This window comes from Centrocercus urophasianus, unplaced genomic scaffold, assembly GCF_019232065.1.
Source record: "Centrocercus urophasianus isolate 14NV4802_14NV808 unplaced genomic scaffold, USGS_Curo_1.0 seq_10, whole genome shotgun sequence".
In the NCBI taxonomy this organism is placed as follows: Eukaryota; Metazoa; Chordata; class Aves; order Galliformes; family Phasianidae; genus Centrocercus; species Centrocercus urophasianus.
Genome location: NW_024884142.1, coordinates 58,743,308 through 58,768,272, shown reverse-complemented (window position 1 = coordinate 58,768,272; position 24,965 = coordinate 58,743,308). Strand labels below are relative to the sequence as shown.

The 24,965-nt window shown below is 43.2% G+C and overlaps 3 protein-coding genes and 1 non-coding gene across 4 annotated transcripts; 2 read left to right on the top strand and 2 right to left on the bottom strand.

The window, feature by feature from the left end:
• Positions 1-181: 181 nt before the first annotated feature.
• MRPL18 (mitochondrial ribosomal protein L18) lies at positions 182-2,715 on the bottom strand. The gene is made up of 4 exons (XM_042818911.1): positions 2,601-2,715; positions 1,815-1,995; positions 600-834; positions 182-385 (listed from the first exon to the last, which is right to left on the bottom strand). The coding sequence occupies exons 1-4, from the start codon at positions 2,662-2,664 to the stop codon at positions 314-316; spliced, it is 552 nt and encodes a 183-aa protein (XP_042674845.1). The 5' UTR covers positions 2,665-2,715; the 3' UTR covers positions 182-313.
• A 723-nt stretch (positions 2,716-3,438) lies between these two features.
• On the top strand, positions 3,439-11,208 carry TCP1 (t-complex 1). Its single transcript, XM_042818205.1, has 12 exons — positions 3,439-3,577; positions 4,524-4,609; positions 5,320-5,448; positions 5,925-6,022; positions 6,316-6,426; positions 7,076-7,257; positions 7,883-8,009; positions 8,339-8,514; positions 9,146-9,269; positions 10,053-10,245; positions 10,524-10,687; positions 10,911-11,208. The coding sequence occupies exons 1-12, from the start codon at positions 3,505-3,507 to the stop codon at positions 11,122-11,124; spliced, it is 1,677 nt and encodes a 558-aa protein (XP_042674139.1). The 5' UTR covers positions 3,439-3,504; the 3' UTR covers positions 11,125-11,208.
• On the top strand, positions 4,062-4,198 carry LOC122166679. The gene has a single exon (XR_006170863.1). It is a non-coding gene; the product is annotated as a small nucleolar RNA SNORA29 (small nucleolar RNA).
• ACAT2 (acetyl-CoA acetyltransferase 2) lies at positions 11,111-19,333 on the bottom strand. Its single transcript, XM_042818218.1, has 9 exons — positions 19,265-19,333; positions 19,011-19,145; positions 17,968-18,149; positions 16,906-17,023; positions 15,582-15,725; positions 14,481-14,603; positions 14,036-14,190; positions 12,081-12,191; positions 11,111-11,547 (listed from the first exon to the last, which is right to left on the bottom strand). Exons 1-9 carry the CDS (start codon positions 19,311-19,313, stop codon positions 11,380-11,382), a joined length of 1,185 nt encoding a protein of 394 aa, XP_042674152.1. The 5' UTR covers positions 19,314-19,333; the 3' UTR covers positions 11,111-11,379.
• Between the last annotated feature and the right edge of the window lie 5,632 nt (positions 19,334-24,965).

Genomic DNA, 24,965 nt, shown 5'->3' with positions numbered 1-24,965 from the left:
CACGGTTGGGGGAACATAAATTTTTCGGTTTTCTTTTTCACGAAGTACTGCACAAAACTAAATTACTGTTCTAAATTTTTTGCTGAGTCAGACGCGCAGGGACCGAAGTGATAAAGATGAATGTTTCATTCCAGTATAAAGAAAAGTGTTGGAAATTTCATAATCAGGAATTCAACGCTTCTATTTATTTATAAATATTTTATTATTAGATGCCATGTTCCAACTCCTTCCATTTCCAGTCCCTCGTTGTGGCTAGACCCACACCTCAGGAAGCGAGTGATGTTCCTTGGAAGTTGTCCCAGTGGTCTCCATTTTATTGGTAGATTCTACGCGGCTCCCGCAGAACAACACCACCCTCCGTCATTGCTTTTTCAAATTCCTGGATCTTGTTGGAAAGATAGAGATGTGAATAGAGAGAAAGCAGTCAGCACCCAAACATCACTGTGGACACAGAGTGTGTAGCCTGTCAAGGTTACCCTTTGGACTGTTGCAAATAGAAACAGTCAAACCAGATAAGGAAACTACTGGTGCAAAAACAGAAATCAATGTTTAGAAAGGGGGAAAAAAAAAAAAGGGCAAATCAAGTTTAAGGTACTTGCCGAATCACAACGACGTTCCCAAGGAATAACAGCTTTAAAGTTCACAAAGTTGATTCCCGCTTCCAAACAGCGCTGTGCCATAACACGGCCAAGGTTTCTGCAGGCTGTAACGCCCTTAGGACTGTACAGGTGCCTCTTTATAGCCCACTCTCGAGTAGAGGCAGATAACACAACGTTGCCATTACTGCGCTCCACAAAGGCTTCTACGTAATGCTGTGTCCGCTCCAGCCGTAACCTGGGGAAGGGAAAAATGCAACATGGAGTATGATGTCTTTCCCAGATCTAAAGAGAGAACACACTGATATACGGTCAGTAACTGAAGTTATTTGCTTTATGAGATAACACAGTGCACTGGAACTATTAATATAATGATTTCTTCTTAATATTGCTTTTATTAATTTGGCAGACTTTATTTCTTACTTTATTTGGACATAAAATAGGACTCCTTTTACCAGTTAAAGAGACTGAAGTTTCAAGAGTGACTTTTCAGCAATCACGTGCCTGGCCCTATAGTGCCTATATATGCACTCACCCCAAAAACAAGCACTGTGCATCTGTACAATGATGTACTGCTGTCTGTGTGAGGGAACTGCTCTGACTGAAAAGCAACTCTAGGGTTGTCATACAGCCTCTTAAAGTCTTTTTCTCTACAGCTGAGAGCAACTGGTCAGGTTTGGCAAGTGGCCAAAGAGTATTGCTAAGACCTTACCAACTACAGTCTGTTAACAGCACAGTATTTCCTATTGCACTATCAGGAAGGAAAAAAAAAATCAGATTTCCAGATTTGAATGAACTGTACATAGTTCTTCTCTCAAGAAGAAAATAATGATATTGATTCCCCAGCTTAAGATGTACTTGTTTTCCACAAGGCAAGTAATCAACGTTTTCTTACAAAATAAAAAAACCAATCAAGTACGTCAAGTAAGACAATATTGCATGGTCAGCACAAGACTGTCAAAATCCTGAGTTAAACTGCAGTTGTTTAATCAATATTACTATCTTAAAGACAGAAAGATCTTGAACATATGCTACCTTTCATGCAATGACAATCTATTACTCTCTGAACATAAAAGGTATCTGCCAATTAAGAATAGCTGAAGGGTTAACTGATTCAATAACCCCAAAAGTACATTTTATGGAAATTCCATATAGTATATATTTCTTAATTCTTATTTATTTTGGATTTTTACCTCCCCTAGTGGTCTTCTGACTCACCTGTGCCAGAATTCACGCTTTGGCCATGTTGTCTTCCAACCACGCTCCTTCCTAGCAAGTGCCAACTGCTCAAGGTTCCGAGGGTTCCTGTTAGTGAACTCTGGGGAAACAACCTCATTCTCCCTCGTGTCTATTTCACTCTCAGATTTCAGGCTAGTTGTAGTTGAAGCATAACAGAAACCTTAAAGGAAAGCAGGAAAAAAAAAAAAAAAAATAGGGAAAACAAAATTAAAAAAAGGTTAGGAATTATATATAACACAAGCAGTAGATCAAATACAAAATAATGTATCAAATCTCAGCCTCTTTCTTCAACTTATGAGATAGAGCATAAGATATAAACTGAAGGTATGTGTATCTTCAACTATGTTTTAAGATGTGTGCATATAACACAAATTGGAGAACAATTACAAGATTTCTATAATCAGGGCTCTAGGAAATACTGACACTGAACTGCACAAGGAACCAAGAACTGCAGTACCAAATTAGTTAAAACTCATCTATCTATCCCACCTACCTGATCACCAATCACGCTATCACACTTGCAAACTCACTCCGCTACGCTCTTTTTTACTTCCGGAACAGCAGCGGAAACCCCTCCACCGGGCTAAGGCTCAAGGCCCTGCTTGCCAGCCCCCAGCCCATCCTACAGCAGCCGTTACCGGCGGCAGCAGGGGCCCACGCAGGACGGAGCAGCCGCACCGAGACAACGGATCTGGCAGCACAGGGGGCGCGACGCCTCCTACCGGACAAAGCTGGTTTGGAGTGTGACAGAGCAGTCGATCTTACCCGCTCGACGCGCCCGGAGCCGGCCAGCCACCAGCAACGTGCAGCCGCGACCGCCCAGCGCCATGGAGAGCCGGCGCCCGCCACGACCTCAGGCGACAGTCACCTCCCAGGCGCTCAGAGACCCCTGGGCGCCGCCATCTTGGGTGAGGCCGGCACCTCCCTCCGGAAGGTGGGGGGGGCACTTCCGCCCAGGTGGTTGTGTCACGTGGGAGCAGTGGGCGGGCTGCTGCGCGCGCAGAGCACGTATTTTACGGATGGGCCGCGTGGAGGCTGCGCGGTAATGGAGGTTGTCCTGGGAGGCGGAGTGACTTTGAGTACTGGCCTTTCTCTATGGCCAGAAAAGAAAGTAGGGCCTGAGACAATACAAATCTTGGTTTTACGACTAGGAGGATAATTAATTCCCTTAAAAAGTGGAGTAACACGTTGTAATACGTGTTAATACGTGTTACGATAAGCAAAAGCGTGGAAATGCCACACCACACAACTGGCGTTAGATTTGGGCTCTTTTCCAGCCACCGTCCATGGAATAGCACCACAATGCCGCTACAGGCATCGCCAGCTCCTACAAGCTCCACCCTGACTAGTGACCGCCCGCCAACTCCCGACAGGCAGTCAGCACGCATGCTCAAAGCAGCCGCGCGCCGCCCCAGTTTCTAGAACCTCCTAGAAGCGCTGCCGCCTCTCATTCGGTTCAGTGGCTTTGTTCAACGCCAAGGACCAATCACGGTTCGAGACCGGGCTGCACCGCGCCCCCGGATTGGGCGGGCGGCCGTGGCCCCGCCCCTTCACCGCCCCGCCTGCCCGCGCCCGTCTCAGGCGGAGTTCCCGGCATTCCATAGCGGGCTGTTGGCCATTCTGTGGCTCGGCTGTGTGTCTGCCTCTCGCGCCACGGCCCGGCGGGAAGATGGCGGCGATGGAGGGGCCCCTGGCTGTGTTCGGCGAGCGGACCAGCGGCGACACCATCCGCACGCAGAACGGTAACGGCCGCGTGCTGCCGGCGGAGCCCGCTAAGCGGGGAGGGAGCGCGGAGGAGGTAACATGGCGTAGCCATGTGCTTCCCCTCCCCGGGCCAGCCGCCGCCTCGGCTCGATCTTGTGGGCGGGCGGCTGCCGGCCACGATGGGTGGGGACCGCTCCCAACTCGTAGGGCCTGCAGGGTGCCGGGTGGGGAGGTGGCTGCTGGGGAAAGCGGCCCCGTCCGAATTACGTTTCTCACAAACGGCACGTGGGGAAGGCTGCGCATCCCAGGAGTATCTGCATTTCTGAGAAGGTGAACGAGAAAAGAAGAAGCTGAGGAGTCGCCTTCTGGTGATTGTGAGGGTTGTACGCTTCCGATGTACGCTTAAGATCCAGATTGCCTTAATTTGGCTGAGGTGTACGGTAATGGCAGCTTTCAAAAAGCTGCTCTAAGGGGCAGTAGTTACACCGTTGGAAACTCGGAGTGACGGCCTGCGTTGCAGTTCTTCCCATTATACTACCACTTTTTCAATCTCCAGAGGAAGTGGCTATGCTTGTGGGATAGAGGAAAAACTTGCCACGGTCTGAAGGAAAAGGTTGATTGTATCTTTTTCCTACATGAAGTTGGCAGAACATCACGTGGACAAGCTGCTACGTTAGATGCTCCATTATCATTTAAGTGCCTGGAGGCCCCTCACTTTGGATTTTCATGACTTTAAATATTTTGTGTTAGTTATAGACATAATTGAGGCAAAAAGATATGCTATCAGTTGTTACACGTCCTATGTTACGTGGTTGTACCATGGGTCTGTATCCGCCTTGGTACATGCTGCTTGTATTTTGTACTGCTTAATACCTGCAAACCAGACTGAAATGTCATCCTGAGTTAGTTTATCTAAAGTTTCTGAAGCACAGGTTTCTCGTGCTTTTTGGTTTTTAAAATCTTTTTTTGTTTTCGTTTATGTAGTTACTGCTGCATCCGCTATTGCCAACATCGTGAAAAGTTCCCTGGGGCCAGTTGGGCTGGATAAGATGTTGGTGGATGATATTGGGGTAAGTAAGCCTTATCTAAGTGGAAAATGCTAGGAAGTTTTTTATCGTTGTAGAAGTGCTTCCACCTAGTGTGCTTCCTAGGGTCTCATGTTCATGTACCTTATTTTGTGTTGTGTGGAGAGAGAGTGGGAGGAGGAGCATTTCAGTGAAACAGTATGTTCAGGTGGTTCATGCTGTGTCACTTGCATCAATAGCTTCTGTATTACAGTTGATCTTTTTCTCTGTGTAAAAGTCATTACTTGAAAAAATTACTTGAACTCTAATGAGTAAAGTCAGACTAAATGCTAAAGTCAAGAATGATGTTGACTTGTATACCCTGATCTCTTCCCTGTGAGATACAGTGTGAAAGTGATTTCAAATAACTCTTAAAATTGTTAAGATCTGTATTTTGCATTTAAAATTATTTGAAATTTTCCTGGTATAAGACCATAATAAAATACTGTATTGGAGGTGATTCACTGCTGTGTTGTTAGCATGATATGTGCAAAACATTTTGTATCTAACAGGTGTTTCTGATGAAAATGAGGTACCAGCTGTCCCTGATAACTATGGGTCACTTGGTTACAAAGAAGCAATAAGCATTTTGTATAAATAGCCGTTTCATGAAAATTTACAAAGAAAAATTAATGTTCTGCTTCATGAACATTGGAACGTGACAGGAAAAACAATAGACATATATTTTGTACTGATATTCAATTTCTAAAAACTAGGATGTGACCATTACTAATGATGGTGCAACCATTCTGAAACTGCTGGAAGTTGAACATCCTGCTGCAAAAGTTCTTTGTGAGCTGGCAGACCTACAAGACAAAGAAGTTGGTGATGGAACAACCTCAGTGGTATGCAGAAAGTTTTATAGGCAGATGCAACAAATGTCAGTGTTTCATGGTCTCTTTTTTTAAAGTGGGCTGCAGAAGAACGAAATCAGACTTTTGTGTTTATGTTTCATAGATGTTGTTTCTGTATGCAGTTGGTATGCTGGAGTGGAATTCACTCACTGCTGTTTGTTCGCTACTTTTTCCTTTGTTGGAGTCAAGGATAGTTTCTGAATTGACATTCTTTCTAACCACTGGGAAAGTAAAATGCTAAGGCTAATTGGTAAGAATGGTCGGTGTTGTAAAAAGTTTCAGGGGATTGAAAACTTCTATGCTGTTTAAAATTGGATGGCTTTTTCTCCAAGGTCAGAAAATATGGTTTAAGGTGGTGTTTCTGCTGGGCGGATAATGAACCATTGGGGATTCTGTTTCTCTGCTGAATGGTAGGAAGAAGTTGTGGTTATATGAAATGGGTATATTTGGTGTTTGTATTCAAACAGGTAATCATTGCTGCAGAACTTCTAAAAAATGCTGATGAGCTTGTCAAACAGAAAATCCATCCTACCTCCATTATTGGTGGATACCGACTTGCTTGCAAGTAAGAAACTGATACAGTTGAAGTGTATTGCATTTTCCAGGTACAATAAGTGCATGCTATTTGTTTATTTCTGGTTTTATAGCTGCATTAATGAAGATTTCCTTGTGCAAAACGGATACGCTGGTTTCATTGTAATTTTAATTCTGTATATTGTCACATAAAAATGTCGTTTTACTGTCTGAGAAGAATAATTGATTTAATTTCTGCGTAGCATTTAGCAGGGCTGAAGGCATGAGATTTTTGTCTTTCGTAAGGGTGGCATTCTTCATTGGTATTTTGTCTTTATTCTACAGGGAAGCAGTTCGCTACATCAATGAAAACCTTATTATTAACACAGACGAGTTAGGCAGGGAATGCCTGATTAATGCTGCTAAAACATCCATGTCCTCGAAAATTATAGGAATGTATCCTTTAACTTGTTTCAGTTATTTATGTGTTCGGAGAGCTTAATCAGTTAGGCTAGTTTCCTTTACAGCAGTAGTGAAATGAAGTGTTCTCCCATTCGTGACAAAGGTAGAGAAAACATTTCAGTGGTATCGTGATATTCAGTGATATCTGCCATGGGAAAGCATGTTCAGACCTTTCCCAAGAATTTGAACCTGGATAAGGACACCATAATAGATAGAACTGTATTAATTTTTTTTCTTACAGTGTGTGTCTATGTGGAAGAACTGCATGAATGGAAAAAATGGAAGTTGGGTATCTAGGGGAGTGAAATAGCAGGAAAGAAAGCTGTGTTTTACTTGATAGTCACAGAAGCCTGTATTCTTGATCTTTGTGCTAATAGGAGGATGCATGCTGTGATCATAGGGTAGATGTTTTGTTCTGTTAAAGAACAAAAAGGAGGGTCAAAACAAGCTTTGCATTAGCCTGTCCTAATTTGCTTCTTACTATATCAGCTTTGTCTATTTCTCTAAAAAAAATTAAAAAAATATTTTTTACAAGAAACTTTCCCTTTTTTTTTTTTTTTTTTCTTTCTTTCTTTCTTTCTTTCTCCATTCCTTAAGGGTAACAGTAGTTTTCATTTCAGTTTTAACCTTAACAGCATTTTAGTGACGGTGATTTCTTTGCAAATATGGTGGTGGATGCTGCAATGGCAGTTAAATACACAGACCAGAAGGGGCAGGCCCGGTATCCAATCAACTCTGTTAATGTTTTGAAGGCACATGGCCGCAGCCAAAAAGAGAGCATTCTTGTGAATGGTTACGCTCTGAACTGCGTGGTGGGCTCACAGGGTAAGAAAACACTGTTTTATAGAGCTTTTGTGTGAATTTGGTACTCTCATTCTTTCTGCATGGATCTTCCTACTGATTGCACTAGTTGTGGAACTTCTGGTTTTTCAGTTCAGTAGAATGATTAAATAAGAAAAAAAGCAAAAAAACTTAGCACTTCATCCTTGTTTGTAGACTAGGGTTTGAGAGGCCTAGTAGGGCACTCAGAATATTTGTAACTGCTTATTTTACTGGGTATTGACATGGTAACACTGCAGTCTTTGAGAATACAAGTACCTCCCTTTTTGAGAGCCAGTGTCAGCTTTTACAGAGATGTTAAGTTTAACAGAGTTGTCTTGTGATTAAATAACTTAAAAGTATGTGAGAGTGATGGGTTGGTTCTTGTGGATGTTAACATATCCTGTTGAAAGGAAACAGAAGTTACACCAGGGACTTAAAAATGTATTTCTGTCACTGAAGTTTCTGTTAGTATTTTTCTGTTAGTATCTTGGGCAGGACTGGAGATTTCAAAAACAAGTTGAATAGATACCTGAAACGTGAAAGCAGCATTATTTTCTAATGTAAACTTGAGGATCTGTTAAGTCAGTTTGACAGCAGCCTTTTTTCTTCTTCTCTTCTCTATCCTCAGGTATGACGAAGAGAATAGTTAATGCAAAGATCGCGTGCCTTGACTTCAGCCTGCAGAAAGCCAAAATGAAGCTTGGTATTCAGGTTGTTATCACAGACCCAGAGAAGCTGGACCAGATAAGGCAAAGGTGTGTGGCAGGTTGACGAACAGCCAGTGGGGTTGCAGTGGATGATTTGATCAATTCTGGTGGGCTTGATGTAATTTTGGCTGAATACAAGAGATGGAAGTGTTTAGAAAGCTGATGTCTCCCAACAAATAACAAATACTAATTGGGGAAAAAAAAAAAAAAATTATTTCTGAGAGTGGAACTCAGTACTAAGTCCACTTCAAAGAAATCCATGTACACTTGTGCAGTGGTTCCTTCTTGCAGAGCTCTGCATGATTTCAAGACATTGGTTAACGGAACTTAATTGCAAGCTTCTGATAGCGTCTGTAATTTTTTCGTTGTCCTTACAGAGAATCAGATATTACAAAAGAAAGGATCCAGAAGATTTTGGCCACAGGTGCCAATGTTATTCTAACCACTGGAGGTATTGATGACATGTGTCTGAAATACTTTGTTGATGCTGGTGCCATGGCAGTACGAAGAGTAGTGAAGAAGGATCTTAAGCGGATTGCGAAGGCATCGGGAGGTACGCGTGTATGAAGGTGCTTTTTCAAGTAGAAACTGGTGTAACTAATCTTTGGAGTATGGCTTCTTAGCATGTAGGCCATGCAAGGAGAGAGAGCATGAAGAAAGCTGAACCACTCTTGTTATGTTTTAATTTCACTGTTCTTTTTAAGCAAGCATTCTGTCAGAATAGATGGTTTGAAGGGATTGGCCGAGGAAGGTTTATAGTGAAAAAATCAATGCTGCTTTATGCTGGGGAAAAGTACTCTGTATAGATAGTTAAAGACAAATGAAGAATTGCTGCAGCATTTAATGAATACTTAACAACTACAAAAAAATTCTGGCCCTGTCAGTTCATAAATGTTTAAGAAAGTATTTTCATTATGGTAAAGCAGGGGAACTTCTGGTTCTAAGAAAAATAAGTGCTGTAAAAATGGAGCAGAACTAGCAACTGTGATGACAAACTGCGGAAAATCTCATTGCTGTGTGAAAATTAATTAACTTTGCTACATTAGTGCTGTTAATTTAATTAAATTTTGCTCATTCTGCTTGTATTTATGTTTCTGATGTTCTTTCCATGTGCTGCTTCGGGAAGTTGGCAAAGGATGTATTGGAACTGAATGCTAATTTCACATCTTGTTTGTTTTTTAAAGCGACCATATGTTCAACCCTTGCAAACCTTGAAGGTGAGGAGAGCTTTGAGGCATTAATGCTGGGACAGGCAGAAGAGGTGATTCAAGAGAGAATCTGTGATGATGAGCTGATCTTAATCAAGAAGTAAGGACCCCCTTTAGAGTGTTCATTTTTGTGCATGGTTTTCTGTTGGATTTGAGATAAAATCCCATTTATTTGCTTCCATGCTGTCTCAGTGGCATGAGTAGTTATACGCATGGGAAAGAGTATACAAGTCCGCTGCAAATGAGAGGTGAAAGTAACAGTATTTCATCTTGTCTGTTGGGGCTGGACAACTCGTATATCAAACGTGGTGTATCAATCAGATTGCTAGATAGGCTGTACTTAAAAATGTGGTTTGTCATAGTTTCTTTAACAAGAACATACTTGACTATTCACTTCTGATCTCAATATCAAACTTCTGTCTCTTTTTGTAGCTGTTTCTGAGGGAATTGAATATTCTGTGACTGTGGCATTTAAGCAATTGTGTGACTGCATTTATTGTACTGCTGGCAGTCATGATCTCACTTAATGGCTATGTAGAGGAGAGCTCTGCTTATTCCTGTATTCTCCCTCCAATTCCACAACTGTCCTGACACCAAAAACACTACATTGGTTGAAGTGTCTGTTTTTTGTGTATCTTTCTCTGAAAGACTGCATCTCAATATAGGTTTCTTACCTACTGGAACTTAAACTAAATACCAACTTACTATGTCACAATATACATACCCTGCAGGGAAGCATAACAGTAGTAAGATAGAACTTCTAAATGCTGAAAAAAATGTGGCTCCACTGAGCTTGTTTCTATAAGAAAAACGTTTAGCAAGAGGAATTGTAATTTGCATTTCTTTTTCAATTAAGCTGTCTTCTGCTTCCTTTACTCTACAGCACAAAGGCTCGTACTTCAGCATCCATCATTTTACGAGGAGCTAATGACTTCATGTGTGATGAAATGGAACGATCTATACATGATGCTCTCTGTGTTGTTAAAAGAGTATTGGAATCCAAGTCCGTTGTTCCAGGTGGTGGTGCTGTAGAGGCAGCACTTTCGATATATCTTGAAAATTATGCAACAAGTATGGTGAGTCTTAACACAGATAAGTAACAGTGCACGTGTGCTTTGTTAGGACAGTATGAGTTTTCTTTATTCTCCCAGAAGTCAGCTCTGTGGTTCTTGAAAGCATAATCACTTTACACAATTATAAGATGCTTCTTCCAAACTGGAAACATGAGTTACTTTTCCTGATAATTAAATGTGAAAGATGTTCTGTATGGTTTGACCTGTTGTCTTAATTCTGGCTGTGCTTTTTTCTAATTCCACCAACAACAGTAAGTTTTAAAACTTTGTTCTCTTTTTAGGGATCACGTGAACAACTTGCAATAGCAGAATTTGCAAGATCCCTCTTAATAATTCCAAATACATTGGCAGTAAATGCTGCTCAAGATGCTACAGATCTTGTTGCAAAGTTAAGAGCATTCCATAATGAGGCTCAAGTTAACCCTGATCGCAAAAACCTGAAATGGCAAGTATCCCCAGGGGCTGGGCAAGGAGGATGGGAAAGTGTTCTGGCAGTTTAGGGAGCCAAAATTTGCCTGCAAGAAGGTGCAGATTATTACTGAAATTCTTCTCCCTCTGATCTTCAGTTCTACGTATGTGTCACCAGGACCTTGTATTCATGAAATGATATACTCCCAGTTATTTCTACTTTTCCTACCTCTCCAGCTGATGATAGTTGTTCTTTCCAGGATCGGTCTTGACTTGGTCAACGGAAAGCCTCGTGATAATAAGCAAGCTGGTGTCTTTGAACCAACCATGGTCAAAACTAAGAGCCTGAAGTTTGCCACAGAAGCTGCAATTACTATTCTTCGAATTGATGATCTTATCAAACTGCACCCTGAACCTAAAGAGGACAGAGGGTGCTATGAAGATGCAGTTCACTCTGGAGCACTTGAAGAATAATTAGGCTTTATTTATGTTTATCTAACGTACACTTCCCACTCTTGTAACCGAAATGTTAATAAAACAAGTGGTTGAATGCTGCTATTTCTTTGTGGAAAAATTTATTTTCAGAAGCAAAAATTGTGTAACTATTAATCTTAGTTGACAAGGCAACGACGAAGGAGCACAAAGAGCATTGTAGTAAGCCTCTGTAACGGTAGGGGAAACAAAAACATGCATGATTAGAAGGTTGCTATTAAACTCTAAGGCAGTTATTCATCTCTCAATGCACATAGCTATTCCCATTCCTCCTCCTATGCAGAGAGCAGCAAGACCACGTTTTCCACCTGTTCGTTCCAGTGCGTGCAGCAGAGTCACAAGGATGCGGCAACCAGAGGCACCCAGAGGGTGGCCAAGAGCAATTGCCCCACCTTGGGTGTTGATCTGAGAGGGAGGAAAGAACATAAGGTCAGGTTCAGAAGTCATCTGGCTTGCTCGAGTTTTGGCAGTAATGACATCACTGGGTATAGTCTCCAAAAGTGACTAAGCTAATGTGCTACATACACTACAGGGAAAACTAGATACTGTGTGTAGAAGCTGTTACAAATTAGCATTTCTTCCCCAAGGAGCCCATCTAATCAGTTTTATTTGCTACAGCTGTTAATGATGGTGTAGCTAGGGATGAATTTGAGGAGAGAGCAATAACTGAAATTCTTAGCACTCCTGGAAAAAAACTGACATCTATTTCAGGCTTAGCTACTTAGCTACACAATGTAGAGTTGTGTACACATCTACCAGAAGAAAGCTGTAGCCTGGTCTAGTAGGAAACAATTTGTCTGCTAGCAAAGCAGGCCTACAGCTGAGTAGCTGAAGGAAATGCCTAATGTGGTATTGCCTATACCAATAGGGATGCTTCACTTCAACTCTGAATACAATCCAAATAGAATCAAGGAAACGAGACTTGATACATTCATTACCTTTTCTGGATTTACTTTCAATTCTCTTGCTATCGCAATTGATAGTGATGCAAAGGCTTCATTAATTTCAAACAAGTCAACTTGGTCTAGAGTCCAGCTGGCTTTCTCAATCTGAGAGAACAAAACAAAAACTTAATAGAAGCTTTTTTATGTTTTCCTCAGCACCTGAGGAAGCTGTTAATGAGACTCGTACCAGTGATATGAATTCACGGCTATTAAAAAGCTGAAGGAAAAAAAAGTTTTTTTCATAGCTGTGGTTCTCTTGAGGACAACTGACATCATACCATGGTGCCAGCAAAAAAAAAAAAAAAAGCCTTAACATTCTCACTGCTGGTATAACATCCAGGTTAATGTTTCACAGCTATTGGTGCAGTTAACAATTGCAGGGAGTCAAACTGCACATGGTGCCCATAGCAGAACAAATAACATAAATAACATTTTCAAATGTAGGTTTTAGCTGATTAAGTTTTTACAAACAAGCCTGATTTCATTAGAGATTTTGAATGCTTAACACAGTTTTCGAGTACAGGTGTTTCATTCCCAAAATGACCACTAGTGATGGGTGTCAGCGGTAACTGCTCCGCTCTCCTGCCTCTATTGAGAAGCTGCTACTCAAAGCTTCCACGGTGCCACTGTAGAAGACAGTTTGATTAATGCTTTCACACAAGAAACTTGTGGTGTAATTGTCTGCCTAGGTATAGGCTCAGGCATGTTCTCTGTATTTAAATATTTACTTCCACTGGCTGTTTCTAACAGCAATGCTTTATCAGCAGAATCATTTGCACCAATGATGTTTTGCAACCAGACTGACACATCTCCCCTGAGTCAAGGATGAGTGCCCCTTTGTACTGGATATACAGTGGGTAAGAGCCAACCTCCTGAGAAAGTGGTATCTGTAAGAATTACTACATTGCAGCACTGAAAAGCATGGCTTAGTCACTCTACAGAGAAACTGGTACTAAGAAGTTCTGAAGCAAACACATTGGGAGGGCGTGAAGTATTTGGTAACACAAAGTTCATATTAAGAAGTGCCCTTTATTCAGAGTACCTATAGGATTTTAGGTAGAGCTAAATACTTGTCTGTGGTTGTCTATCCTACAGTTTAAACTGTGTATCATGTGTACAATAGAAACAGCATTTATGGCACTGATTTATAAGGATGGGTCAGATTAAAAAATGCTTCAGCTTTATGACCATAACTTTCCCATTAAAAGCCACAGAGGCTATGTGACTAGACTAGGCTTCTGTGTTACCAGGACATTTCAAAGACTAACAAAATAAGGTCTGCACAGCATAAATAAAACTAGGAAAGAATACTAAAGCAGAGATATCCTTATCAGCTGTAGGAGAGCTCTCCTCATGCTTGACTTCAATAGCAGTTGGAGCAAATAATCAGCTAGGGTTGCCATGGGCTACATCTGTATTAGCAAGCAGCATGGTGCCGCAGGAGGTTCTCAGAAGCAGTCAGAGGACTGGGCACAGAGTGCCTCAATGGAGGCAATACTGGCTCAAGCACATCAGATGTGGTTCTGGAAAGCACCTTCTTGATTAGTTTCATCTGAAAGGAAATTGAGCTTTCACAGAGCAGCACTTCGGCAGGGCAAACCAAAGCACAAAGGGCATAATCATATTCGTGAAAGCGGATGCACTCACTGCTCATCCTTCAGCACGTAGTACTGCAAACACAACTAGGCAATGGTATGAACATTAACCTGGCCAGACAAAGAATCAGAACTATGCTGTGGCAGAACCAATTCACTTCCGAATTAGGTCAGTATACACTTCCATTAAATCTGATCTTAACGCTCCCAGGTGATCAAGGAGGCCTATAAACTTGACTACAATATGTTCCAAATGCTATACCTTCATCTATGAATTATTTTTCAGTGAGTAGGCGTCTCTAGAAAATGAAAAGAGATTACAAGATATGGATAGACAGATAAGCAATTACTTACAGCTTTCCTTATTGCTGAAATGGGCCCTACTCCCATTATAGATGGATCTATACCTGTCTGAGCCCAAGATACGATCCGGGCCATAGGCATAAGACCTCTCCTAGCAGCTTCAGATTTCTTCATTAGAATCACAGCTGCAGCTCCATCATTTAAACCTGTGGAATGACAAACAGGTGCTGTATGTTTGCTGGCTAATTGCAATCAAGCATTGCTATCATTGTCCAAATACTTGTGTTACTTCACAGAAAACAAGCAAACAAAAGATATCTCAGGAAAGAAGTCCTTCTCCACAGTTACATTTGAGTTCTACGTATATTGTCAAACACTGCCACTTCCTTTAAAGCATATCTAATAGTGACCACACTGTAGCCACACCTCTTCCATGCCCTTCCTTGGGCTACACACAGCTATTACAGTTTTCCATTTCAGTTTTAGCCTGACTGACCTGAAGCATTAGCTGCTGTTACCGTCCCGGTTCCATCTGTCAGAAAACAAGGTTTTAACTTTGCCATTGCTTCCAAGTTGCTCCCATGTCGAGGGTATTCATCTGTTTTAACTTCTATAGGACCTGCAAAGCAGAGTGTTAGGCTCATAGGAGACCCTGGTCACACGTACACATACCTTAAACACAGAGCTGACAGAACCAACAGGGTGATTGGGAATTTATGCCATATTCCTCTTTACCAACAAATCAGTGCACATTAAAGCTCCCTCCAGCTGCTTCTGGCAGGACAGGCAGCTGGGTTTCATGAAATGAATGCTAACAAGCAAAATACTGTCTAGCTGTGTAAAAGCATACATTGTTCTTGCTCTTCCTAATAGAGCCACTTCTCTTCCAAGGCGGCAGCAATTGTAGGAATATCATTGGAAAGGACAGTCAAGTAACATGAAGTAATATCTAAACTGGTTTCAAGAAAGTCCTGAAGGCCTAATGTCAGAACTTTTCTCACAGGAGCTATTCAGTTGATTCATCATTTCTCCCTGAAAACTTCAGGTTTTGCATCCTCATCACAAAAGGGCTGGGGGAATCATCCTATTAGACCTTTGGCTCGTGTGCCATAAGAGGTCTGCTTAAATCCTAAGCAAACCTAAAGAGAAACACACCTCATATCCATAACTGCACCTAGTTAATTAACTAGTAATTCTAACTGCTGTTTACTGTGTATTTTACTAGATTGTCAAGACTTGCCATATCAACATGTCTGATTTAAGTTTTGTCTAATAACATGAAAATACTGATTTTAATACAGCATCCAAAGTCGAGAACCTGTGTTAAGCATGACGTGGCCCTGGATTGTAATTCCTTCTCCAATAAAATAGATAGCAGTATTTGCATAGAGCTACATTTGGGTATTCCACATTTGTATTGTTTCTCTCTTATTTCAAAAAAGAAGGGCTGGAAACTGGAAAAGAGAGCAACAGGTTACAGACTTGTGGAACCACTTACATAACAGGCTGCATAACTGGAAAACAATTGATTAGAAGAGACAGAGTAGAACATGTTTTTTTCTTTAAAATTAACTGTAGTTATCCGTTTAACACCTACCTTTTTTGGAAGGTACAAGAACAGGAACAATTTCTTTTACAAAATAGCCAGCTTTCTGTGCTGCCTCTGTCCTGTTTTGTGACTGTAAAGCAAGTTGGTCTTGTTCCCCTCTGCTAACTTGCCACTGATTGGCCACATTTTCAGCTGAAATTAGAATAAAATGCAAATTACTGACAGTACCTCCCATAGCTGTAAGCTTTAAAGTTGAAAGCACACAGGTAGTCATTAATATTTGCTGTAGCGAGCAGCTAAACTCCTTGAACCTTTTCACTCTGATTTCTTGTTTTGGTTGCTCATGATTCTCTGCTATGTTTCATTCTGTGGGTGTACATTTCTGTGCAGGATCTCCTCCCAGGTTGTAAATCTAACTAAATACAAACGCCAACAAGCTTTGCTAATTGCTTATCTGGATCAGATCAGATCTCTCAACAAGCAGTTAGCTAACTATGCCATCTAGGATGCAATAACCTAAGGTTGCAAAACTACATGCATCCACCGTACATTTCACCTAATTCCTCCCCACCGCAAATCTGTGCAGCTGAATACTTCAGTTAGGAAGTATTTGGACACTTATCCTGAAGTTAATTTAAATTGCTCAGAAGCAAAAGAGGTGCACTGAAATGTGGTACCCACAGGCGTAAGCCAGGGAGTCTGAATATATACTCTTCCAGGCCAACATTTTATTAGCTCCAATAAAAAAAAAAAAAGGTGTTATACTTGCAAAGCAAAAAATGTCTTCAACACTTCTCAGTATTGGGGTTTTTCCCTTTTTCATGACTACAACTTTAGGAAAGCTTGGAATTTCTTAACTAACATAAATTTTTGAAAATTACTAAGAGTGAATTCTCCTCCCACCTTCCCATTTGAAGATGATCAGGGGGCTGGAGCACTTCCCCTATGAAGAAAGGCTGAGGGAGCTGGGCTTGTTCAGCCTGGAGAAAAGAAGGCTGCAGGGTGACCTCAATGCAGCCTTTCAATACCTAAAGGGAGCCTACAAACAGGAGGGGAGTCAACTCTTTGAAAGGGTTGATAACTGCAGGACAAGGGGAAATGGTTTTGAGGGAGGGGAGATTTAGGTTGGATGTCAGGGGGAAATTCTTTACAGAGAGAGTGGTGAGGTACTGGAACAGCTGCCCAGAGAGGCTGTGGATGCCCCATCCCTGGAGGTGTCCAAGGCCAGATTGGATGGGGCCCTGGGCAGCCTGGTCTAGTATTAAATGGGCAGGTTGGTGGCCCTGCATGTGTCAAGGGTTTTGGAGATTCACAATCCTTGAGGTCCCTTCTGTGATTCTACTATTTGATTTTCAGAACTGTCACCACTTACCAGTTATACCCATATGATACTGATAAAAAGCATCTGTAAGGCCATCCCGGATTATAGTATCCTGCAAGGAAGCCTCTCCCATTTTCACCCCAGCTCGCATGTGAATTGCATGAGGAGCCTGCAGGAAGGTATTTCAGAAGGAGTTAGTTCTATCAGTGGTATGCAATGAAGCCAAAATAGCAGGACAGGCAGAGACAGATTCCCACCTTGGGACTACGGGTAGCAATCCCAGCTCACCTTTCCTTCTCACAGTCTCCCTTATACACATACCCCTCCTGCCCCTAAAACCACCCACTTTAAGTCTTTTTCTCACACTGCAGGATAGAATGAAAAATAAGGGGAAAATTAGGATTTTTGGCCAGTCAAAACATGGGGCTCCACAGCTGAATGCTCTGTCTCTCCTTCCAAGGTCTGATAGCTGGCATGGTGCTTGACCTGTGCATTTCCCAGGCAGTAGATAACCAACCAGTAAGTGTTTTCTCAGCACAGACAGAATCACACAGTATTGTGGGGCAAGACAGCCATGTGTTCCTCTAAATGCTTCCAATCGTACTCTGCTACCATGAAGCACCAACATCACCCTCAGCACGAGGCAGCCAGTGGACCTTTGCATCAGATCGCTTTCCAAGCACCAGTCCATGACACAGCCTCGGGCTGAGAACCTTAAAATGAAAGCATTTGCTTCCTTCCCAAGCTCAAATTACTTACTGACTGATTGGTCTGTAAGAGAATAACATTTCCAGTTATTCATTCTTTGAGCCTCTTGCAGCACAGAAACCCTCTCTCATTGCCAGCTATTGCAAGCAAATACATCACTACATCGTTAGATGGCAATTAAAATAGAATTTTAAATGCACTGTGTGTTTGCATGGCATCTTTTCCATAACTACAATATTATTAAATAAAAAAAAAGTTACCAAGTCTTTTTTTTTGTGTGTGCGTAACTTCACTTTCAAGTGCAGGAACTGCCTCCAAAGCATTAACCTTGGAACACCTGGTTTCAACATCACTTACTGCTGTCCTCAGTAAGCCAGAAAATGAGAGTGAAATCTCTTGCTTTACCTTGCTCATGCTTTCCATGCCTCCTGCGACCACAATACTGGAGTCTCCCGTCATTATGGACTGTGCCCCCAGACAGACAGCCTTCAGGCCAGACCCACAGATCATCTGACAGCTCCATGCCGGCACTGAGTATGGGATTCCTGCTCCAACACTCGCCTGCCGAGCTGGGTTCTGGCCAGCACCTGTAAGTACAGACAGGAGTTGTCCTCGCACACTGTTTAAATGAAACATGGGTCTTTCCACTTCTTATGATTGTACTCCAATTCCCCCCAAATGCTGAGCTTGCTCCTACTATTAGTTGGTAGATAAAGCTTCTGGCAGCAATCTGCAGCTCAGTTATCTCACATTTAATTGGCCATTTACTACTGATATTTTATATTTGCAAACCTGATTCTGACTGTGGGTGAGATGAAGCACCAATTATTCAACGTCAAATCAGCACCAACCTGTTGTACATGTATAAGACATGCATTCACTTTAACTGCTGCTAGCAGAAAGGTTTCTTTCAGACATCTTCTGCATGTTATGAATAGACAGCTTTTCCTATAATCTCCCTTGAAAACTGAAAGCACATTTATGCAAGGTCAGTCACAAAAGCTTCCATTCTTGCTTGCAACTTCGAGAACAGGAGCACTACATTGATCTACACATCCTCCAGGCCAAAGTGGTGCCAGCTCTTTTGCATGCAAAGGACTGGATAAAGAGAGCGCCCGGTGCAGTGTGCTAACAACATACAGAAATCCAAATCAGCTTTAAACGTGATGTTCAACTACCTATTTCTTTTATTCTCTTCCTCTTGTTTGAAGCACAACCTGCTCGGTGATCCTACCGCTTAAACATCACCCCACAAAGAGGCGACCACACCTAAACGATCAATTTCCTGCCTGCTGCAGTTCCACGAAATCAAGAGACCCATCCGCAAGCAAGCAGGGGATGCTGCAGGTGGGTCCCGGGCGGCCTTTGTCCCGCAGCGGCGGAGCCGTTGCCACCCACACCGTCACACCCACGAGAAGCGACGCCCGAGGTGAGAGCGGGAGCCCTACCTGCGGTTAGCACCTGGCCCAGCACCACCTCCGACACCTCCTCGGGGCCCAGCCCGGCCCGCCGCAGCGCCTCGCGGATGACGGCGGCGCCCAACTCGTGCGCGGGCAGCGCGGACAGCGCGCCGTTGAAGGAACCTGGCGAGGAGAGAGGGGAAAGCCGTCACCGCCCGCAGCCCCAGCCACGCCGCGCCCACGGGACACCCGCGCCCTTGGGCACCCGGCCTCGGAGGAGCACCCGTCGCCCGGCCCCTCACCGATGGCGGTCCGGACGGCCGCGACGAACACAACGGGGTCGGCGCTCATGGCGGCGACAGAGCGGAGACTGCGAGCGCCGGCGAGAGCCTGCACGGAGCCGGGACCGGGGCCGCCCCTCGCGTGTTGCTGGCGCCGCCCCTCGCCTGCTGTCAGGCGGGCCGAGCAGCGAGCGGGAGGCAGTGGGAGGGCCGGGCTCCGCTGGAGGGAGCCGGGTTAGAATGGAGGGAGGAGCCGACATCGCCGCTCGGTGCAGGCAGCCGAGGTCTAAGAAAAAAAGGATGGGTGGGCTGAAAACAACGGCCTGTTTCACAGCTGAGCTCTCCAGTCCTTATTCCTTCCCATGCTGAGTCACGGCCGCTCCTTTGCAGAGCAGTTCCCAGCGCAGGGACACCGACGAAAACTTCTGGTATAGGCACGAAGGGAGCTGACGAGGAACGTGTCCTTCTGGATTAGTTGCTTGTAAACAGGGAGGGTCCCGTGGGTGAAGAGGCTGTCGGCAGCCATCTTGGCCAAAGGGACCACCATCAAGTAGCCGAGTTGGAAGTCTTCGGTGATAGGAGAAGTCACCAGCGTTTCACGTGGATGTGGGGAGAGCAAGCTTCAGGCTGCTCAGGGAACTGTTTGGCAAGGTGCCCTGGGAAACTGCTTTTGAAGGCTTTGGGATCCATCAGCGCCAGTAAGCTTTCAAGCAACACCACCTAAGAGCACAGGAACAGGCAGTTCCAAAATGTTAGAGATCATGCAGGTGGGGCAGAAGGTTGGCTTGGTTGAGCAGGGATCTTCCAAGCTTAGGTAGAAAAATAAAATACATGGCTACCTGATGCAAGATGGGGTGACACAGGAGGACAACAGCATGGGAAGACTACAGAGAGCTGCTCACCACTGTGGGGAGCAAATTTGTTTGGACGGGGCTCAGTTGAAGCTGGCCAGTAATGTGGAGGACAACAAAAAGGACTTTTTAAAGTACCCCACCTAATTAGAATAATTGAATCACAGAATATCCTGAGTTGGAAGGGACCCACAAGATCATCAAGTCCAACTCCTGGCTCCACACAGAACCGCCCAAAATTCAAATGCTCTGAGGGTTATCCAAAAGCTCCTCGAACTCTGGCAGCTTGGGGCTGCAACCACTGCCTTGGGCAGTCTGTTCCAGGGCCCGACCACCTCTGGTGCAGAACTTGTTCCTACCACCCACCCCTCCTCTGACACAGCTCCATGCCCTTCCCTTGGAACGCTGTCACAGGGAGCGGAGCTCAGCGCTGCCCCTCCGCTCCCTGTGAGGGGCTGCATCCGCCATGAGGGCTCCCCTCAGCCCCTCTGCTCTGAGCTGTGCAAACCAAGGGACCTCGCCACTTCTCATACAGCTTGCCCTCTATACTCTTCGTCTTCATACCTATAACTAGATGGGTATCTTTATCATAAAAGGAGACTAAGATAATTAAAGTTAGTTGACCATAGGAAGCCAGCTGATGTAATCCTGTAGGATTTCAGCAAAGCTTTTGATACTATTTGTCATGGTATCCTTCTGGACAAAATGTCCAGCTTACAGCTAGGCAAAAACATAATGTGATGGGTAAATAATAGGCAGTTAGTAGAGAGTGACTAATACTGGTGTACAAAGGCAGCACTAAGATCTTGTTTATCAGCTGTCCCATATGCCAATAACGTCATCATTCTTCATGCAATATTTGACTGATTACAATTTGAGGTCATCAATGCAAACAAAAAATCAACAATGTAAAATGACCTCAGATTAACATTACATGTCAGCAGGTGTACAAAGTCCAAATACGCTAATACATCTAAAGTGAGCCTTACAGGATTCCTCTGCACTTAAAGCTTTGCAAGTATCAGCATAAATACTGAACAGAACATAAAATATGGATTCAGCCCCTTTTCTCCCCACATTTGATCTTTACCTGCTATTCGACAAAGGAGTTTGAATTTGGAGGCTGAGTGATCTCTTGACAGCTGATTTGCTTCAATTTTGTTCTCAACCACAAACAGCAGAACTGTTTTCCAACTCAGGAGGAGTGGGAGACCAGGCTGTAATAATGGGCCAACTTGAAATCAATAAGTGATATCCTGTCTTTTGTTTGTTTGTTTGTTTTCCTGTTTGTCTTCCACCATCCTATTTATCTCTGCTTGGACACAGTATCCAGGATTGAGATTCAAATGCATTAAAGGAATGCTTAAAGGAAACAAACAAACAGAACAAAAACCCCAACAACACTGCAATTGCACAAATAATACAGACCATAATCTGTATGGTACAGACTAAAGTTATTTAAACAACAATAACAAAAAAGATGACTAACCATTAACAAGCAACTGTGCTTTGAATTCAGTGTAGTTAATGAGCAGCATAATATCCAATAACAACCTACTGCCCAATATTGGTACATTTTCACATTTCTTGGAAATCTAGGCTCTGTGAAATTCAGTCAGTAAGAATTAGGACATCACCTCAGAACAGTGAATTTACTAGCTATCATTCAAGAAGCAAGGCTATGTTGTGCAAAGTTTATCTTCCTGTGAACACAATGTAATGGACTTGTGCTTCATGCGAAACACTGAAAATAATCAAAGTTGGCAGTTCCTTTTGGTTTGGGGTACTTCTGTCTTATTAGGAATAGGTTAAAAGGTAAAAGATTTCAGTGTTCACTAATTTACTGTGCTAAAAAATGTTCTCTAAATTTAGCCTACGCAGATATAATTGTTACCAAATAACACTTTTTACTATATTATATAAATACAGTAAACTATATTATCCCCAACTATATTTATGTTGGGGATATGAGTTTGACAAAAACTAAGTTCCATTTTCTGTAGGCCAAAAAGGAAAAAGAAAAAAAAAAAAAAAAAAAGTGCAAGCAACTGTGAATTTAAATTTAAAAATTGGGATAGATAATTCTATAAATCTCAAAACAACTCTTCATTTTATAACTTTAACACAAAGATTTCTAGCGCTTAATATCTCCTACCAAATGGTACAGATCTGTATTTTATGAAAATGTATCTTTGCAGTGGTGTATGATGTTTGTGGTATTTAAATTTGAGATAAAATAATTGGCCTACATTTGGGGCTTCTGTTACTAACAATGATCATGCTATCCTGCTTTTCTGTTTGTTTGTTTTTTTTTTATTTTATTTTTTCTTTCCCAGCAGCATGAGACACATGACTATTTTAGTACAATGTGCATTAAAACAAGCATCTTCAAAGGTAAGAGTCAAACACTGCTCAGGTTTGCCACAATAATTATATAGCACTTCATAATACTTGATACTTGTAAGGCCCTTAGCTATCATATGAGTAAAGAGGCATATACTCTGCACTTGATCTGTATTTGAAATTACTTTTATTCCTGCTAGGGAGCAGGAATTGTTCTTTGGTTGGTTTCAGCAAAAAGACAGTTTTTTACAGACAAAAAGACAGCAGTGTCATGTTTTTTTCCTTCTTATACAATACATCAGCAACCAAAACAAGTTCGCATGACAACTATCACTATTTCATGAAAATCAGATTTTCCCAAATCTTTCTGTGATTTGGGAAGACCTGAGAAAGCTTTTTCCTCTCTCCACATACTTTGGCATTGTGCTGGGATAATACAGGACATTCAGACTTGCTGAGCACCTTTAGTATCTTGAGGTCCTTTCTGAGGTCTAGAAAGAATATTCTCTTTCTAGGTTTTCTCCTTAGAGAACTGACATTGAGTTGTTTATGGATAGGTCCAGCATATAAGTTATACTTCAAAGAAGAGACTGAAAATTCGATTTACATTTTCTAACACGCCTAAACCTCAAATTCCAATATGATTAGTTAGGTCCTTGGAAGTCAAGATTCTGATAAGCAAAACATGCTTTTGGCTGTGTTAAGAACAGTCTGTTCTCCTCTCTTCTTTTTTGTCAGGAAAAGATCAATCTAATCAGTATTTACTAAAAAATACTGTCTCCCCCTCAGAGAGAAACAGTGTTGTGATATTAAAACCATAATGACTTTAACATGGCTTTAAAATGGGTGTAGTCAATATCCAGCTTTATATCCTTAGTTAACTACCTAAATACACATCTGTACTTCAAATGCAAGCATTACAATGTCTAGTCATCCCAAACCCGAGCTTAACTGAGTCACCATTTGGCGGTAACTGTAGCTTAATTGATTGATTGCTGTTTAGATGATGTCTTGAGGAAACCCTCTGCAACTTACAGGTGAATATATTCCTGACCACTGTATTGCATCCAGCAACTCACAGGTGTGCATTGGTATCACAAGTATTGCAGTCAAGCATTGAATCAGCTCCACAGACAGTAGAGTTATAAAATCATATGTAGAATATTAACATTGCTGTTGTGCTGTCCAAATGTTACTTTTTCACTGCTGATTGCAGAGCTTTGTATGCTTGCTTGCGTTAGGACTAGCAGTGCTGCTGGGAGTTACCACAGTACCTAGGAAACAAGGAAAAAGCTACTGCAGCTACTGTGAACACAACTTGGTGTTACCATTAGCATGTTTATAACAGGAGCATGAAACAAAGCCCCAAAATGCACTACATGCATTTTTAGCATTGTAGTGTTTAAATTTGTGCATGAAGAAATTGGGTCAGTTTGGTTAAGGTCCATAGTTAAGGCCCATTCCAGTATTTAACACCTGCGACCGCTTCATCTGTTCATCTTCAGCATTTAAAGCAAACACCTGGAAAGGATTTCTGGAGGAAGTGGGGCAGGAAATCCCAAAGCAATCACAGTCCCTGTTTTCTAGTTGAGAACTAAGATTAGGCTTTAGAAAAACTCAAGCCTTCTGCTGCTGGCGTCAACATTCACACCAAACTTGCTTCGTGTAAGCACACAAAATTTCTGTATGCATGCCTTGGCCTTCAGGATCTTTCGGTTGCTAACTTAGAAGCATCTGTTTCCCTATACAAATACAGACATAGGGAGTACGTACGCTGGAATTCCTCCTACAACGTTTTGCTACCATGAGCACAGCCACGAGGCTGGATTTCTATCACACCTTCAGCAAGCAGTCAGCGAGGTGCACAGAACCTGCTTTAGCGGGGGGCTGACGACTTCCAGAAGCCCCTTCCAGCCCTTGCAGTTCTACGATTCTGTGACGCTAACGAGCACAACCAGCGAAAGCTTTCCCTCCCAGACCTGGCAACGGGAAAGAATCCCGAGCGCACAGCGCTCATCCCGCGAGGCGCCCGATGGAGCACGGCAGCTCAGAACCGGTAAGGCGGCACATGAAGGCGCAGCGCCCTCACAGGGCGACCCTCCAGCCCGCGGTATCCTTCCGCCCGCCCCATGATGCCCCGCGCGCCCTACCCCTCCGCCCGTTTAACTGACAGCTTTTAAACCAACGTTTCGACAACCAAGGAAACAGCTACAGCAAAATAGCGAGCCCAGCCCGCCACCGCCTTCTACGAGAGAGGCGAGTTCCCAGAGGAGACCCTACAGCAGTCGGGTCGGACCCGTAAGGGACCGTGTCGCCGGCGTGGGCGGCGTTGCTGTAGCCGTCACTGCGGTGGCTCCCGCCGCGCCGCGCGGGTTGCGCGCGCAGCCGCCGCCCTGTGGCGCGGGGCGCGGGGCGGGCGGTGGGCGGGGCGGCCGGACGCTCATTTCCTCCTTGGGCGCCATTTTGTAGCGCAGAGAATCCGCAAATAAAGAGCGGGCGGGAGCGGCGCGCGGGGACGCGGTGGCTGG

Bases quoted from the DNA above. Each gene is read 5' to 3' on its own strand.
- ACAT2 (XM_042818218.1), bottom strand. From the start codon at position 19,313: ATGAGCGCCGACCCCGTTGTGTTCGTCGCGGCCGTCCGGACCGCCATC. The intron at 15,726-16,905 runs GTAAGTGGTGAC...TTCTAATTTCAG, and splicing joins GTATCATATGGGTATAACTG to CTGAAAATGTGGCCAATCAG. The intron at 14,191-14,480 runs GTCAGTCAGGCT...GTCATTCCACAG, and splicing joins AACAGCAGCTAATGCTTCAG to GTTTAAATGATGGAGCTGCA.
- MRPL18 (XM_042818911.1), bottom strand. From the start codon at position 2,664: ATGGCGCTGGGCGGTCGCGGCTGCACGTTGCTGGTGGCTGGCCGGCTC. The intron at 835-1,814 runs GTGAGTCAGAAG...TCCCTTCCCCAG, and splicing joins AAGCGTGAATTCTGGCACAG to GTTACGGCTGGAGCGGACAC. The intron at 386-599 runs GCAAGTACCTTA...CTTTCCAACAAG, and splicing joins GGGAACGTCGTTGTGATTCG to ATCCAGGAATTTGAAAAAGC.
- TCP1 (XM_042818205.1), top strand. From the start codon at position 3,505: ATGGCGGCGATGGAGGGGCCCCTGGCTGTGTTCGGCGAGCGGACCAGC. The intron at 4,610-5,319 runs GTAAGTAAGCCT...TCTAAAAACTAG, and splicing joins TGTTGGTGGATGATATTGGG to GATGTGACCATTACTAATGA. The intron at 6,427-7,075 runs GTATCCTTTAAC...ACAGCATTTTAG, and splicing joins TCCTCGAAAATTATAGGAAT to TGACGGTGATTTCTTTGCAA.